The sequence below is a fragment of the Pteropus alecto genome, unplaced genomic scaffold (genome assembly GCF_000325575.1).
Source record: "Pteropus alecto unplaced genomic scaffold, ASM32557v1 scaffold92, whole genome shotgun sequence".
Classification (NCBI taxonomy): domain Eukaryota; kingdom Metazoa; phylum Chordata; class Mammalia; order Chiroptera; family Pteropodidae; genus Pteropus; species Pteropus alecto.
In genome coordinates, this window is record NW_006432447.1 from 3,883,465 (window position 1) to 3,898,881 (window position 15,417).

General features: G+C 34.7%; 1 protein-coding gene across 3 annotated transcripts in view; it reads right to left on the minus strand.

The window, feature by feature from the left end:
• The window catches only part of ARMC8 (armadillo repeat containing 8), a 90,861-nt gene that overhangs the window by 54,532 nt on the left and 20,912 nt on the right, over nt 1-15,417 (minus strand). For all 3 annotated transcript variants that reach the window (XM_025043599.1, XM_006907202.3, XM_006907203.3), the window contains 4 exons: nt 6,556-6,627; nt 5,053-5,195; nt 4,856-4,953; nt 1,502-1,594 (listed from right to left, as the gene is read on the minus strand). In XM_025043599.1, coding sequence (XP_024899367.1) covers nt 1,502-1,594; nt 4,856-4,953; nt 5,053-5,195; nt 6,556-6,627 — 406 coding nt within the window. The remainder of the gene's footprint in view (nt 1-1,501; nt 1,595-4,855; nt 4,954-5,052; nt 5,196-6,555; nt 6,628-15,417) is intronic.

The following is a 15,417-nucleotide window of genomic DNA, read 5'->3' on the forward strand; positions in this document are numbered from 1 at the left end:
TATTCCTTTATCTATGATTTCAACTAAAACAACGTTGAGAAGTTTCAGATGAGCAAGCCTATCAACTGAGGAAGCCTAAAAGTGTTGAGAAGTTTCTAATGAAAAATTCTAAAAGCAATTTGGGTAACTTCAGGAATGAGATTATTAAAACTTCTCATAATTTAACATAATTTGACATGTAGTAATTTTAAACATCCAGGTTCAATTTTTGGTGCCTTTTGGGATTACTGTAGTTATAACTGGTAGATGCTGTGTTCTCAAGCACTCAGGTAAAGATCTTTAATGAGGGAGAGAGTTCTGGAGTACCTTTTTCTACCTGCCAGGGCTGGCTATAAAACATCTTTTCTTTTTGGAAGATTCTTCACCCTGTTAGTTCAGCTCATTTTTAACAAATGAATTGCAACAAAATTGTTTTTTCGAAGCTTTTCTTTGCCCACCTCAAAAGATTAAGGATTGTTTGAAATCCCTGGTTCTGTGAGTTAGCTTACACACTGTCAGAGCAATCTGGGAAGATAAACTTCAAAGATTTTTGTCAAAAATCTTAAATTCTAAATGTCTTAAATGGAACTGAATAGGCTGTGATAATCAGCTAGGATTTGGGAAGGGGTTTAAACATTTAAATTATAATTAATAGATAATTTTTCTGGAACCAAATAATTTAATTTCCTTTTTTTTTTTGAAAACTGTTCTAAAATAGCATAGGTCTGTATCTACCTAGTTTAGTATGTGGGTGCTTACTTTTCTTTCCCTTCTTTTCTATACCTCCCCAGCTCCTCACTTTGTATTTGTATTATAAGTAGGTGAGTAATGCTCTCCTGAAAAAAAATTCAAAAAGATCTAAAATAATCAAAAAAGTACTCAATAGGTAAACTACGAAGCAAAATAAGTGGTACTTTATAGCACTCCTCAGTTTACGTTCAGGCCCTTTTAATAACAGAAATTTCTCCTTGTCTGAGATTACTTAAAACAATTTCCAACAATGTGGAAACTGACGGTGTGGGGAAATAGTACTGATCATACACTACTAGTAAGATTATAATATGGTACAACCTCTAGACAGGACAATCTGTGGTAAAATTACAAATGTACACACTCATTGATTCAACAATTCTGTTTCTTATATCTTACATACAAGGTACTTGTTGCAACACTGTTTTGTAATAAGACTGGAAACAAGCTACATGTCTAACAATAGAGGACTGGTTAAATAAATTACTGTACATCTATACAGTAAAATACAATATGGCTGTTTAAAAAACAAAGAAGGTGCTCCTTATGTACTGATAGAGAACAGCCTTTAAAACAAAACATGTTAAGTGAAAAATGCAAGGTGCATAAAGTATATATGATATACTATCATTTGTATCAAAAAAGGGGGGAGGGTGACATATAAATAAGTCTGCTTATATATATAGATTACATCTGGGAGAATACACAAAGGCACATCACCTGAGGGCATATAAGATTTTACATTACAGAGAATATTTATTCTGATTCTTACTTTACAGCAGTGTGAGAAGATCTGACAGATGTACTCCTGGGTGTAGCGGGACCTGCTAAGCAGCGCCATGAGGTGTGGTATCACCGTGGCATCCTGGAGTTGAGGGGAAGGAGAGCACAGCAACAAGGAACTCAGGCACTGTGAGTACATCTAACAAACTATATCCATGAGCAGGTAATTATGCAAGCCTTTTATCTTAATGACAGTAAATCAAATCTGCTTAAGGAACACAGGAAAACAAAAGCAACACAGCCATCAAAACTGCCTGGGCAAAGGACAAAGAGAACAGCTTTAATATTCAAAAATAAAATATAAGAACAGAAAATTCTCAATTTCTTTCCCATAATGAGCCTATCTTCCCACAATAAAACAAAATCACTTCAGTAAGACTTGATGGAAATCTGTTCTGAAACCCAAATGTGAGGTAACTAGTAAGGTATATAATAATAAATAGTTCATAAGGAGGAATCATTGTGTAAAAATAAAACTTGGCAATTTTTATCTCTGAAATGTTATGGTGTCAGTAACCAGTAACAATCACTCATAATGACTATAGTTAGTAAATTTCAATCTTCAGAAGAGCAACTTCTCATAGCATACTCTCCACTTATTGCTGACAATTAGCAACATACATGATGGTACAGGAAGAGGGAAAAGAATCTACCCAACCTGCTGCAGGGCTCCCCAGGAATCTTTTTCTTCGGAGTGCAAAAGGATTAAAAGTTGAAAGAGATTTGACCTGAACCACAGATGAAAAGGAGACTTAGCTCAAGAATCCTAGTCAATGCTGACATGAGCCTCAGAGTTATGGTTCTCAAATATGATGTGCATGCAAATTCCCAGGGAATATTCTTTATGTACAGATTCTGACTCCATAAGTTTGGAGTAGGACCTAAGATTCTGCATTCTCACTAGCGCCCAAGTGAGGCTAATGTTGCTTGGTCCATAGACCACACTTTGACTAAAGAAAACAGAGGGCAGGAAGAAAAAAGAATATCACTGTTGGGATGAATAAGATTTGGGGTTTCCCTTAGAATGAAAAGAATGCCCAAGATATATAAAAGCTAAGTAACAAAACAGAAGGCTGTTGATTCCCTATAAGTAGAAGCTTTTTCTCTTGCTTGTTAGTATAACCCTCTATGTTGTCAAAAGTAGTTTAAGTAACCCACTATGTTGTTAAAAGTAGTTTAAAAACAAAATGAAAAAAAAAAAATGGAACCTCAAAAAAAAGTGTCAGGTACTAAAACACATAGAAAGCAAAGGAAGAGAGATGAGACTGTCCAGTACACATCTATTTTACTGGGAAGCGGGGGGCACACAATGGTTCCACTGGAAGAAGACAGGGAAGTGGGCAGCAGCTAAGATAGAATAAGCAATCAAAAGGAAGACTTTAAAAAGCCTCTATTAGGTTCTTAAAACCACTTCCATCTCCTTCCTTTCTTCCACTGCTCTCTCATCCCTCAGTATTCCCATCCCACTTCTTCACATCTGCACCTCCTTTCTTCCAATTGTGTTATATATCTGCAGTTTACAGTTGAGTAAACTATTCTTTAACAGTTACACAATTTGCCCAAATTCATCCATCGGATACATAGGATTTCAAATGAGACATCATGCCCTCCTTCAGTTTGACTGCTGTCTTGAGTTTAGTGCCTGAGTTGCTGTGGCATCTGGCCTCTAAATAATCCAACTCACAGATGTGAGTTAATTACACTGAAACATTGCTCTCTGTCATTATCCCATCCAACAATTTCCATGGATTTTCCACTGTCTCTGAGGCATAAAGTTGAGATGTTTCAAAATTTACATTTCTTACTGTGAAAGTATTTCAATGTCCCTGGGACTTAATTTTTCTAATGTAAAAAAGTTAAGTTGGCGTATACCAGAGTTTTCCAAATTATGCACCATGATTCATTAGCATGTTATGAAATCAGTTTAGAGAGTGAGGAGGAAGGAGTTTAAACAGCTGGCCAGGATCAATTTCTCCCTCTATTACTGGTCTGGTGGTTAGGGAGAAACTTCCAGGATAAAGAAGATAGGTGGTTGGACAACAGGACGTTAGGAAAACAGACTGATATAGGAAGAGAGTCCTGCAGAATGCTTTGAGGTGGATGCTCCCAATTTAGGGCTGCTTATAGTAAACTAGTGTTCTCAGAGTAGTCCACGGACCAACAGCATCTGAATTAACTGGGAACTTGTTAGAAATGCAAATTATCAGGCCCCGCCTCAGACTCAGTGAATCAGACACTCTGTAGGTAGGGTCCAGCAATCTGTGTATAATAAGCCTGCCAAATAATTCTAGTGCATGCTCAAGTCTGAGATCCACTGTAGTAAACAATTTCCGGATTTATGAGACATGGCTCCCTGAAGAATGTCACACATATCCCTGAGGTATAAAATTAAGATGCTTCATAATTTACAGCCTCCTTGCTGTGCGAGGTGACCCACAAACTTCCCTTACAGACCTTATGTATCATTACAGGCCAGAGGAGGATGTGTCTGATGTGTAGAGGACAGATTATAGAGCCATAGGACATGTCCCCTCTTCTTGCTTGCTTCGCCTATGCCTCTTGGTTGCTTTTATTCTTGAAATATTTGTAAAGTGTGATTCTAGATAAGATCTCTGATTCATATGTGTCCGATCAGATATTCTAATTCTTTGTGTTAGCTCAGAGAATAACAACCAGCAATTTTTTTTAAAATGAAAAAGCACAGAATAGGAAACAGAGAGCATCACATTTATGGAATTGTTTTTTATGGAATTGTTTTGTGAAGACTGCCTCAGGATATTCTCTCTCTCTCTCTCTCTCTCTCTCCCTTTCTCTCTCTCTCTCTCTCTCTCTCTCTGATTCTGATTCTAGCCTGTCAAGTAAGCCTCTTGCAAGTTGATTCTGCTTCACCTCTCCAGTCAAAACTAACAATGATGCCCTTTCCGCATTAGACTATTCTGTCTACTGTATTGTATATTCTCTTACATAGATCTTTCCTACACTGGCTCCTTTACTCTCAAAATCTTATCTATTATTCAAGACCAACGTCAAATTCTAGCTTCTCTATATAGCCTTCTCTGCTGGATTTAACCTAGAGCGAGTAGAACTCCTTATCACTCATTTAGAATTAAATATACTGCTTTAATTTGTATGTATCAGGAGATCAAAATGGGCCTTTTAAAAAAAAGCTTAAAAATTCCTCAAAGTCTGGGACTATCTTTTACTTCTTTACAAATTAGCAAGAACTCAAGTACTTCTTGAGATTTTTCTATAACTAACACCGTTATGATGAGTTTTGAGATGCTAATTAGAAGCATGCTATTAGTGAAATGTAACTGGTGGTTCAAAAACAACTAAAACTCACTGTGTACAGTAACTCTTCTGGAGTGACAGGACTGGTGAAGATGGTGCGCAGGCATCTGAGGCAAGCTTCAATGAACTTCAGGTCTGGGGACAGTAGTCCTAGTAAAATAGATTTGAAACTCACTCTTTCAACCCTTACTTAAAACGTTGCAAACTGATTCTAATTTTTACTTGTACAAAAATGACTTCTCCACATACCTTGCAGTAAGGCAGGGATAATGTGGCAATCTAGTAGAGACTTGACATTGTTTTCAGTACCCATAGCAAGACTTCCCAATACCACTGCACATTCGGTTTTCAGCTCTGTGCTTGAGGTTTCTTGCTGAAGCAAGTACAACAATCTAAAAAGAAGGAACTTGATAAACAGAAGAGACTAAAAACTTAAATAAAAGTAAATTAGCTAAAAGTAATGGGACAGAAAAAGGCTACTGATACATCGCACATACTAAAAATACAGTTGGTGAGCTTATGGGGGCTAGGAAATGATCATTTTTTATTCTAAGCAAAAGGACTATCATATAATCTCAGTTTATCAGAACTATAAATCTGAAAGTTGTCCAGAAGTAGTCTTTGTAGAAACAGCAACACCACAGTCCATGTTACCTGCCACTTCAGGATATGAAGACTCGCAATGCCAAGTGCTGCCAGATCTTAAATTCAGACTAGAAATGGACCTTGACTATCCAGAGCTATGGTTCAGAGATCACAAAGGTCTAGCCTAGAGGGAATATTCAGAGTCCTTGGCTCAGCTCTTCAAGCAAGGAAGCTCTCTTCTTCCTCCAATTCTCCCATTTGGGGAATGAGGGGATCCTCCCACATCCACTCTAGCCCAGCCCACCAAACAACTACTCCCCAAATTCTAATCATCTATCACTTATGACTGTCTCTCTTATATTCTAAGGTAGAATCATCATGCTCCCTAAAGCATATTTATTATATATATAAATATGAACACTACTCCCCTAAGGAAGGTTATTGAGTGCTTTATGTTTACCAAGTATGTATTTAAAGTTGGTTATGATAAAAATAGCATAACCATTAATCCCATATTAAAATACAGAAAAGAAAAAAGAGAAAAGAAAAATATCAAAGCATTTTAAAATTCTGAACGCAAAACTTATAACAACTGCACATAAAACTTAGATCTGAGTAGCAAAGGCAAATAGGAAGTCATACAAATGTCACTGTCTGCCAAAGGAAGCTTATTAGGTCATCAGAAGAAATCAAACTTTCTATGTTAACTTAAAAAACTGCAAATTCTAAAAATTACTTAAAAAGAAAAAATTAAAAACAAAGCAGGTCTTTTTTTTTTTTTTAATTCAAAAAAAGTTTTGAGAATCCTAAGAAATTATTATCTAATCATACAAAAACTGCCAAGGTTCCGAGGAGATAGGGAAGAAAGAAGCAGGCTGATGTATAACATTGCCTATCTACCTGACATATCCTTTTATTGTAGGGTCAATGATCTTCTTGAATTTCCAAAAAGTATTCATATATTCACTTCATTTTCCATTCTCTGGTACTTTATTATTATTTTTTAATGGATGCTTCATATAATTCACAGCCATTTTTTTAAATTAAGTTTTTAAAAATAGAATAAGACAATACAGAAAAAAAAATTGATCTTATGGTTGAGAATGAGAAATACATTGGAAACTTAGTACAAATAGCAGAAAAAGGTGTCGATGGCAGCAAACATACCTTGGAACAGCTCCTAAAACAATGAGGTTGGCCTTCTGCTTGTTGTTTCCAATTACAGCATTTTTCATGTCTCTGAATTCAGGGGAAAAGAAAAGGGTAAGGTATGTTGAGATGTCACAGAAAAATCAAAGAGCAATTCATTCTACTTTATCTTTATTATGCAACACCTTGGACTGGCAAGTATAGAAGTCAGTGACCCTTTAACACCGGACTGCCAAAGAGAAAAGATAGAGACAGGTGCTGAGTGAACCTGGGGGCCATAAAATAGTAGAGTAATGGAGTAGGGGAAGTGGGAGAAATCTTGAGTACTGGCAAAAGACCTCCAATACAAAAAAAAAAAAAAATTTGAGTTCTTCAAAAACAGGTCACCAAACCTTAAAATATAAAGAAATATAGACCACCTGCTCACTCACAGATCTGAGAGTGGAGAGTAAAAGCAACCGGCCCACAGAAAGCATCTGACCTTGTTTCCGAGAGAATGACTTTGTTCAGTCTTTTTCTGACATCTTTTGGACTGAATAATTTTTATAATTCCATTTTACCTCCTTATTGTCTTATTAGCTGTACCTCTTTGGGTTCTGATCTGTTCTTTTTTTAGTGGCTGCTTTACAATCTACACGTGCATCTTTTAACATCTCGGTCAATCCATGTCATGTGTATTCTAAGAGCCTTGCAAGTATATACTTCCATTTCCTCATCCATTCTCTATGCTGCTACTGTCACATATTTTATTTTTAAATTAGAAACAACATAACATATTGTTACTATTTTTGCTTTAGCAGCCAATTATCTTTTAAGGAGATTCAAAAATAAGAAAAAAATCTTTTATCTTTCTCACATATTCACCAGTATTTTTGATTCTAGCTACATTCAGATCTTCACCAGGAATAAAATTTTATTCCACCATAAGAGTACTCTATCAATGACCAATTGGTTCACAAACACGTGGTTGATCCCAAAATAATGGTAGAGAAAAAATAAATAGCTCAATATAAATCTAGTACTATTAATAAAATGTTTAATAAAAAATACCCCAATTGGTCCGTAATGCTATCTTAATATAGAACACTGGAACACTATGTGATTCTATACAGCAGTGGTTCTCTAACTGGAGAAGAGGGCGTTACAGCCCCCTAGGGGCTTTTTAGATGTTTATGAAGGTATCTGGAAATTTCTGACCATAGTTTTTATAAAAAGACAGAAAGCATACTTTGAAATTTTTTAAAAACCTTCTTTTTCAGTATTGTACCTGCCCTGTAAATAAAAGGGAGATTATACTTTTTGTTTAAAGTTATTTCATTTGAGAAAATCAGATCACTAGCACAGTGGCACTGTATTTGAGTCATCATTACCATATATACCTATATTAGTCCACATTTGCAGCTCTTGCATTCACACTACTTCATTAAGTTCTCTCACATAGTCATACCTATGCATTTACATATTGAAACATTATAAATTATCTTTTTTAAACATCTTTAAAATTTTTTTCCTTTATATTATATGCAGGGAAGGCATTTTTGGAGTTATGTACATGAGTAGGTTATATTATTATGGATTTAATTTCGGCACAGTACAGGGGGTGTTACAAAATATTTATAAGGGGAAGTCAGGTCTGAGAGCGTTAAGACCACTACAATACAGCCTCAAAGTTCTTGGCTCACCCATTTCTTTCATATCTCCAAGAGAGGTCCGCTAAATAGTCATCCAGCATCTCTTTTGACTTCCCTTCTTTTAGGAGGCAAAGCTCTACAATATATACAAACTTTTTGCCATCCTTAAAAGTTACAATCCTGAAAAAGTTCTACAGTTGGCAAATGATGATCTTGTAGAAAAATACAGTAGAAAACGAGAGATACTTTAAAAAAATCAACAACTAAATGCTAATAGTCAGCATGTATTTCCAATACTAACCTATATCGCTGGCACTAAAAATCCTTCTCAATTACCTTCTTAGATTGTTGCAGAAAAACACTGCTATAGCATAGGGATATGTTGAAAGCTGATTCTCCCCATAAGGTTTTGAATAGCATTTTCATAAGTCTTGAGCCAAACACTGTGCCTGCTTAGTCTTCTTCCGTCAGCTCAGTGCCTGAGGGTAGGTTTATTTTTCAGGGCCTGAACTCTCTCTCTGTAAACTATCCTTCAGCTTTTCCATATGGTTCACAGGGGATAAGTAGGAGTATTTTTTTGTTTATGGCGCCAAACTGAATGAAGCTTACTAAGGTTTTTACCAAGTTCTGATACAAGATTATAAAATTTGGTGATATCAAAGCCTCATTTAGCAAAGCACAGTTAGTGAGAGACTATACATCTAGGCTCCTACCTCCTTATGGATGCCTGTGGTTTTCTTAGAGACTTGTTTCGCAATCATCAGCTTACAGATCCTAATCTAGAGTTTGTCGCGTACTCTCAGCTTCTTCCCTTCTCCTGATGTGTTCTGCCTACACTAATGCAATACATTTATGTTCAGCAGCTATCTATTGAGAGTCTATTTTATGCCAGGTGCCATTCTGGATGCTCTCTCTGTTCCGGAACTCCCAACCATAATGTTTTGTCCAGATTTCTCCCCATTCTTCCTAAACTAAGCAGAAATGGGGTATCACCACATTACCGTATAAACACATTTCAAATATCTGAAACCATGCCAGAGTGAATGTTTTTATAGACAAAAGAAAACAAACACCCTTCTAAGACCAATTGTCCAGTTCTCTTAATAGTTTGCAAAAAGGACATGAAAGAAGCAGCTGGTAGTTATAGAGTAAATCCAGCCTAAAGAGAACACGATTAATAAAATGCACCAATGTCTGAAAAAAAAAAAAACTCTTGCTCTGACTCTAATAAGGACAATATATCTGTGCTAGATAAGGAAGAAGAGATGTTAATATTCAATAAATAAATTCTATTCAGTTACTACAAAGGCATTCTATAAGATCATTTCTATGAAATAGTTAGAACCAAAAGAGATGATAATCATCACATATACTCATCGTTAGCAGAGCTAAGTACAGGGTAGGATTCCATTTCAGAGCCAGCAGACGAAGCTTTTTTGAGTTCCCAGAGTATAGCTATTTTCTGTCTCCTTATCCCCTCCCTCATACCTTTCTCAGGCTAACTACTCATCTTTCAAGTCTGAACTTAGATGTCAATGTCACTTCCTCCAAGAAGCATGCCCTGACAACTCCCAGGTCTGGGTCAGTTGTCCCTCCTATATGCCTTCTATCATAATACACTCATTACTTTGTTAGGATAGAATTCTGTCTCCTCTTGTGAGATAAGAAAACCAGTCTGACCTGGAAATATCAGAGAAATTACCATCAATAGGTTACAAAATGTACCATATAAGAAATCCATATTTTTGTAAAATGCAAACTCACAACTATCATCCAAAATAGGAGCACAACAAAACTATGCAAGATTTATATCCTGCTTTGAAGTTTACAAAGCAGTCCATATCCATTATTTTATTTAATCTTTATCACAGCCTTGAGTAAGATTAACTCCATTTTACAGTTGAGGAAGCTAAGACTGAGGTTTGGGGCTTTTCTCAGAGCTTCACATTAAATGACAAAGCCAGTCTCAACTATGTCAAGTATTTTTTCCATTACTTCTGGCATATCAGGCATTTGTAACCATCTGATAAAAAGACAAAAGAATTCAGGAAATGTTTCCCTTTTTCATTCCGTGTTTCAATTTTACATTTTTATACAAAGTAAAAGTATTTCTAACTTTCAGTCAAAGATGTCTTTTTCCTAGATCAAAGGAATATAATCTCTTATCTATCAATTCTTAATGTTTGGGGGGTGGGGGGGAATGCCTTACTTATATACTGAAATTCAACCATTAATTTTGAGCTCAGCATGTGCTAGGCTCTATGAAGGATACAAAAGCATCACAAAATGGGATGCCTGATCTGAAGAGATCTCCTTGGGGAGACAAAAATAACACCAACAATGTAAGGCTAGGCTATAAAATGAGTGCTTACAGAGCTTAGAAAAGTAGATGATAAAATATAAGCTTAACAGGTTTTGAGGCAATAGTAGGAACTAAGATGAACCTTAGAAAATGGCCAAGATTTGGGTAAGTAGATGGGGAGGGCAAAAAGAAAAGCCATTCATAGAAGACCACATGAAAATGACATGTTTCTGGGGCAGTACCAGGAGCCTGGATTGGAAAGAATGTTCCCTTTAAGAGGGCATGGAACATAAAGTTAGACAAGTGACAGGGAAAACAAACTAAAGGGAGATGGATTAAGGAGCAATCATGTTTTTGATTAAAAAACGGACATGAAGGAAACAATAACTAAGGACGATAAGCTGAATGTGGAATGGATTGGAATGCAGATAATACTAAAATTAAGAGAAGCAACTAAATGGCTAATGCCCTTCCTTGTGGTCCCCAGATTCCTTGAACTTATCATTGTCACAGCATCCACTAATAAAACTATCTCTTTCGTTATCTGTCTCCTCTTTTAGACTTTTGGATCCTCCAGAGCAGTGACTACATTATTCATTCTTATATACTCCCATACTAACTTAATGCCTAGTACCTAGTAGGCACTCAACGAAATGTTTGTTGAAGGAATTAATCAATCTATCCAGGTATCTGGTTCTGTGCAACTGATTTGAGTGGCAACCATAGGAACCGTTAATACAAAGAACATTTTCAAGAAGCAGCTAACAAAGTGATTTGATAGATACAGGAAATGTAATATATGACATATCTTAAGTGACTACTTCAAATCTGGGTACCGGGATGTAAAGAATACTAGGCAGCTTGGAGAATAAATGCCTTAGCAAGATAAGGATCTATCTTCATTTTGGACACAATTAACTATCTATGAGTGAGATGAGAATATCCAGATAGAAAAGCTAAAAAGTAAGCCTTGGGGTTATCCCACTGTTTAAGAGTGGGAAAAGAGGAGCCAATATTAAAATGTTATAAACTTGTATTTGTCAGAAAAGTTTCAGCTAAAATATAACTAGCATCTTAAATTTGCCCACTAATAAATGAACTCAAGTGGCACCTTATTTTACGTGGAAGCTAATCTTTCTTCTTCCTTTCTTTGCTCTGAAAGAGATTAATTTTTAGCGTGGTAAAGTAAAAGGGCTCAAATATTAAAACAACATACACAGTACCTATTACATCATATGTCTAAACTAAGGGTATTCTGATGGTGATCAAAATCAAGAGAGAAAGTAAACATTGCACAAGGCCATTAAAAAAAGTAGGAAAAGTAAAAAAAATAATTAGAATCTAGACCTGCTAGAGTGTATGAAGTTTCAGTCAATCAGGTACAAACATACATATTTCTAAACAGTCAGAAGAGCTTAAGTTTTAACTGAAAACATAATATTATCTAGAAACAGAAAATTATCTTTAAAATTATTGAAGGTGGGAGTCTGAAGCTAAAGATCCATTTGTGTCATTTTCACTTTGAAACTGTATTTTCACTTACCCAAAGAAGCTCTTCTTTGGAATACTGTACATTCATTCTTGGTCTAATAAGTAAAAAATATACTGGATGCTGAAAGCTATAATCTGAGTATAAAGTGTGACCTATTTATAAAAACTCACTGCTCATAAGACATCCATAAAATAAAGAGAAAATACATTATTTGTAGATAGCTAGTATAAGGCAACATGGTAAGCAACTTACAATTATTTGGACTTAGAAAATAACAAACATACTGACTGTTCTGTCCCTGTAATTATTATGATGTTCTTTTTGGAAAAAGTAATATCCAAGCACTTAAGTACAATAAGTTTTCTATTATCCAGCATGGTTAGGGAATGAGATATAGTCATAGTCCAATTAAAGTTACCATTGCCATGTGTGAATTGCCAATTTTAAAAGAATTAAATAATAATGATTTATTATTCGAACTGAAGTTATTTTTATCATTAGTCTTTGATTTAGGAGGTGCTTGAGAAATATACAATGAATTTCATTTCAAGTCAACTTAGCCATTTATAGTGCACTTACTATAGGAATAAATTGAACAGAACTGAGAATTGGCAGTAATTTAGTTCAATTTTATAAACAAATTACCTATAGTATAGATTTTTGGAATGTATGTAGTGTCAGATACAGTTCCAATTTATATAAATACCTGCTCAGAAATTAAGTTATTGTATTTAACTCTTTATCAATATATGATTATAAATCACCTGACATTCTCAATAATAGAGTGAAATTTAATAACTGCATTAATAATAAACGCCAAACTGTTTTATGGCATATTAATAAATATTTTTTATATATGTAATCATTCCAAAGAACATCAAAAACATGTTAGAGCATTGTGGAATAATATGGCAGCACACAGCTAAGTGGTTTAGAAATATGAAAAGATATATACATATTTATAAACCAATATACAGCTATTCTTGGTATTAAAGTTAATCCCACATATACAAACAGCTTACCTATCTACATGTACAAACTACATCAATTTGATTTAATAATTTCTAGAGAATCTTGCCAGCCTTTAAACGATTCCCTGACTGAGCTGTCTCAGAATGCATAGTTTTAAAGATTTGGAATCGCTTTATTTCATTTGGTATTAAAGTCATCTTTGTTTATGTTTACCTATAACATTTTAAAAGTAACTGATTAAAAGTTTTAAGGGGATAAATATATATACATAAATACATACGTACAACACATACATAAACACACACAAATATATATTTATTTCTTATTTCTTTATTCGGATATTTCATTTGAATTATCCTAAAACTTATCCTTTAATTTAAAATGTCTTCAGAACAAAAGGCTTCATTTTATGGGAGCACATATCTTTAGCTCATGTGAGAAAATGGAACCTGTCTATAACCTACTGAAAATGATGTACATTATTTCCTGGAAAATTGAGTAATCATTACAAAAACAAACTATTTCTCATCAGTACATTAAAATACTTCAGAAGACACTTTTTAGAAATGGATACTTGGTGAAAATCACACAACAATTCTATAGTATCCAAACTGCCTGCCTGAGTTTACCAGAGAGAGCCTGTCTAGTTATGTTTCTATTTGACTTACAAACTACAAAGCCAGCCATATTGGCTCATATCATCTTATGCCTTTCAACACAGAGAATATCAATGCAGGGCCACATAGGGATGTCTGCTGATCTTCTCATGGAGAATCACTTATGTAAAAATCAGATCAGGTGCTCTAATTTAGATGTGTTTTAAAAAACCACAGTGTTTAAACAGCTTTGACTCACGACTTACAAAAATATCTTAAGTTATTTTTCTTCAACTATGACATTTAACACGGTTGAGCTAATACCACAGTAAATCACTAAAAAAAATCCTAATTGTTTTCTCTTAAATGATATGTGGATTTGTACACCAGAGGAAGCTCAGAATTTACAATGTAATACAGTTGATCACATATACCTACTCTCTGTTGTGGCTCCATATCTTACTCTATATCTAATGATCTATTCAGTTATGCATTTAAAACTTTGCTCTTTCGGTACCTGATTCTGTGTTCAAATCTTTGATACAATAGAAACATTTAAATTTATGCTAAATATTGTACTACTAACGAAAAAAAAATCTATCTCTAGATAAATCCTCATTCTTCAACAACTGAAATCAAGCAGTTCTTATGCTTAATAGTTATTTTTCAACAAGGGCATATTCACTAAGTAAAATTGTCCTTTACGATGTTATCTACAGAGAAGTTCTCTACGTTTATGGGTAGAGCTACAGCTGTTACTCAGCTGAGTAGATTAGTTATAGACCATGATGAAAACTCATTGTTTATCTTATATTTCTTCAATTTTTTATTTCCTGCTAATTTGTTTTATACGTTCACAATCTTTATTGAGAAAAATCAAGCTTAACATAGGCAATAAAATGAGAAAACTCTGGTTGTCTAATAGCTAAAGCTAACTGTCAATTCTTTTATATCTTTTCAAGTAGATATTTTGGATGTGGGACTATTACTTCAGCCTCTGTCTTTTCCTTCTCTAAAATTAGTAGGCCGCCTTTGGTTGTTTACATCTCCCTTCTACCTACTTATCTTAGTCTAGTAACGGTCTCTGGTTGACTCAACAGTGGCTGTGTAAGGCATATAAAAAAAAAAAAAAGAATTGGTCAACTCTTTTCATAAACCTCATTTCGGTTCCCCCTGTCCTCTATCAATAACGTATGATTCCAGCATGAGACAAGGTTACTTAAAAATGTTAAAAATATAATTAACTTATTCTCTTGACTATGTATAATTAATTTTCAGACAGTTCCAAAGTTCAGGAAAGAATTAAGTCAGACAAAATAAATATTTCTCTCTGGGGAAAAGGAAGTTTTACCAAATCACACTACACATATCGCTTTAAGGCCATATCTATTCTGATATAAAGTGAAATGATTCTGGATGATCTGCCCCTTTCAAACTATAAACAGATTTTAGTATTATAAGTAGCAATCACATTGGCTGGAATGTGTTATCATTCACATTCTCTTGTCTAAATCAAGAATTCTAGCCCTTCTCCCTCTTCTCCTTCAGTTTGAATTGTTTTATTTATCTGATATTTTTTATTTGAGTTTTCCTTTCTCATCCTTGAAGAGAATCACATCTTATTTTTGAAGTTGTTTTAAATTAGGGCCAATTATAACTAACTACTAAAGTGCCAAATTGAGAGTATCTACCACATACCAGGTACTGAATTTTATACTTCTGACTTAATTCTTCCAACAACTTGACAAGATGAGCAGTATTACTCTCACTTTACAAATGATGAAGTTGAGACTCAAGGGAGTTAAGTAACTTGCCTAAGCAAACAGCTGGGAAAGGGCTCCACCATGAAATGTCAGCACCAGGAATTCAACCTACTGTTGTCCAAAT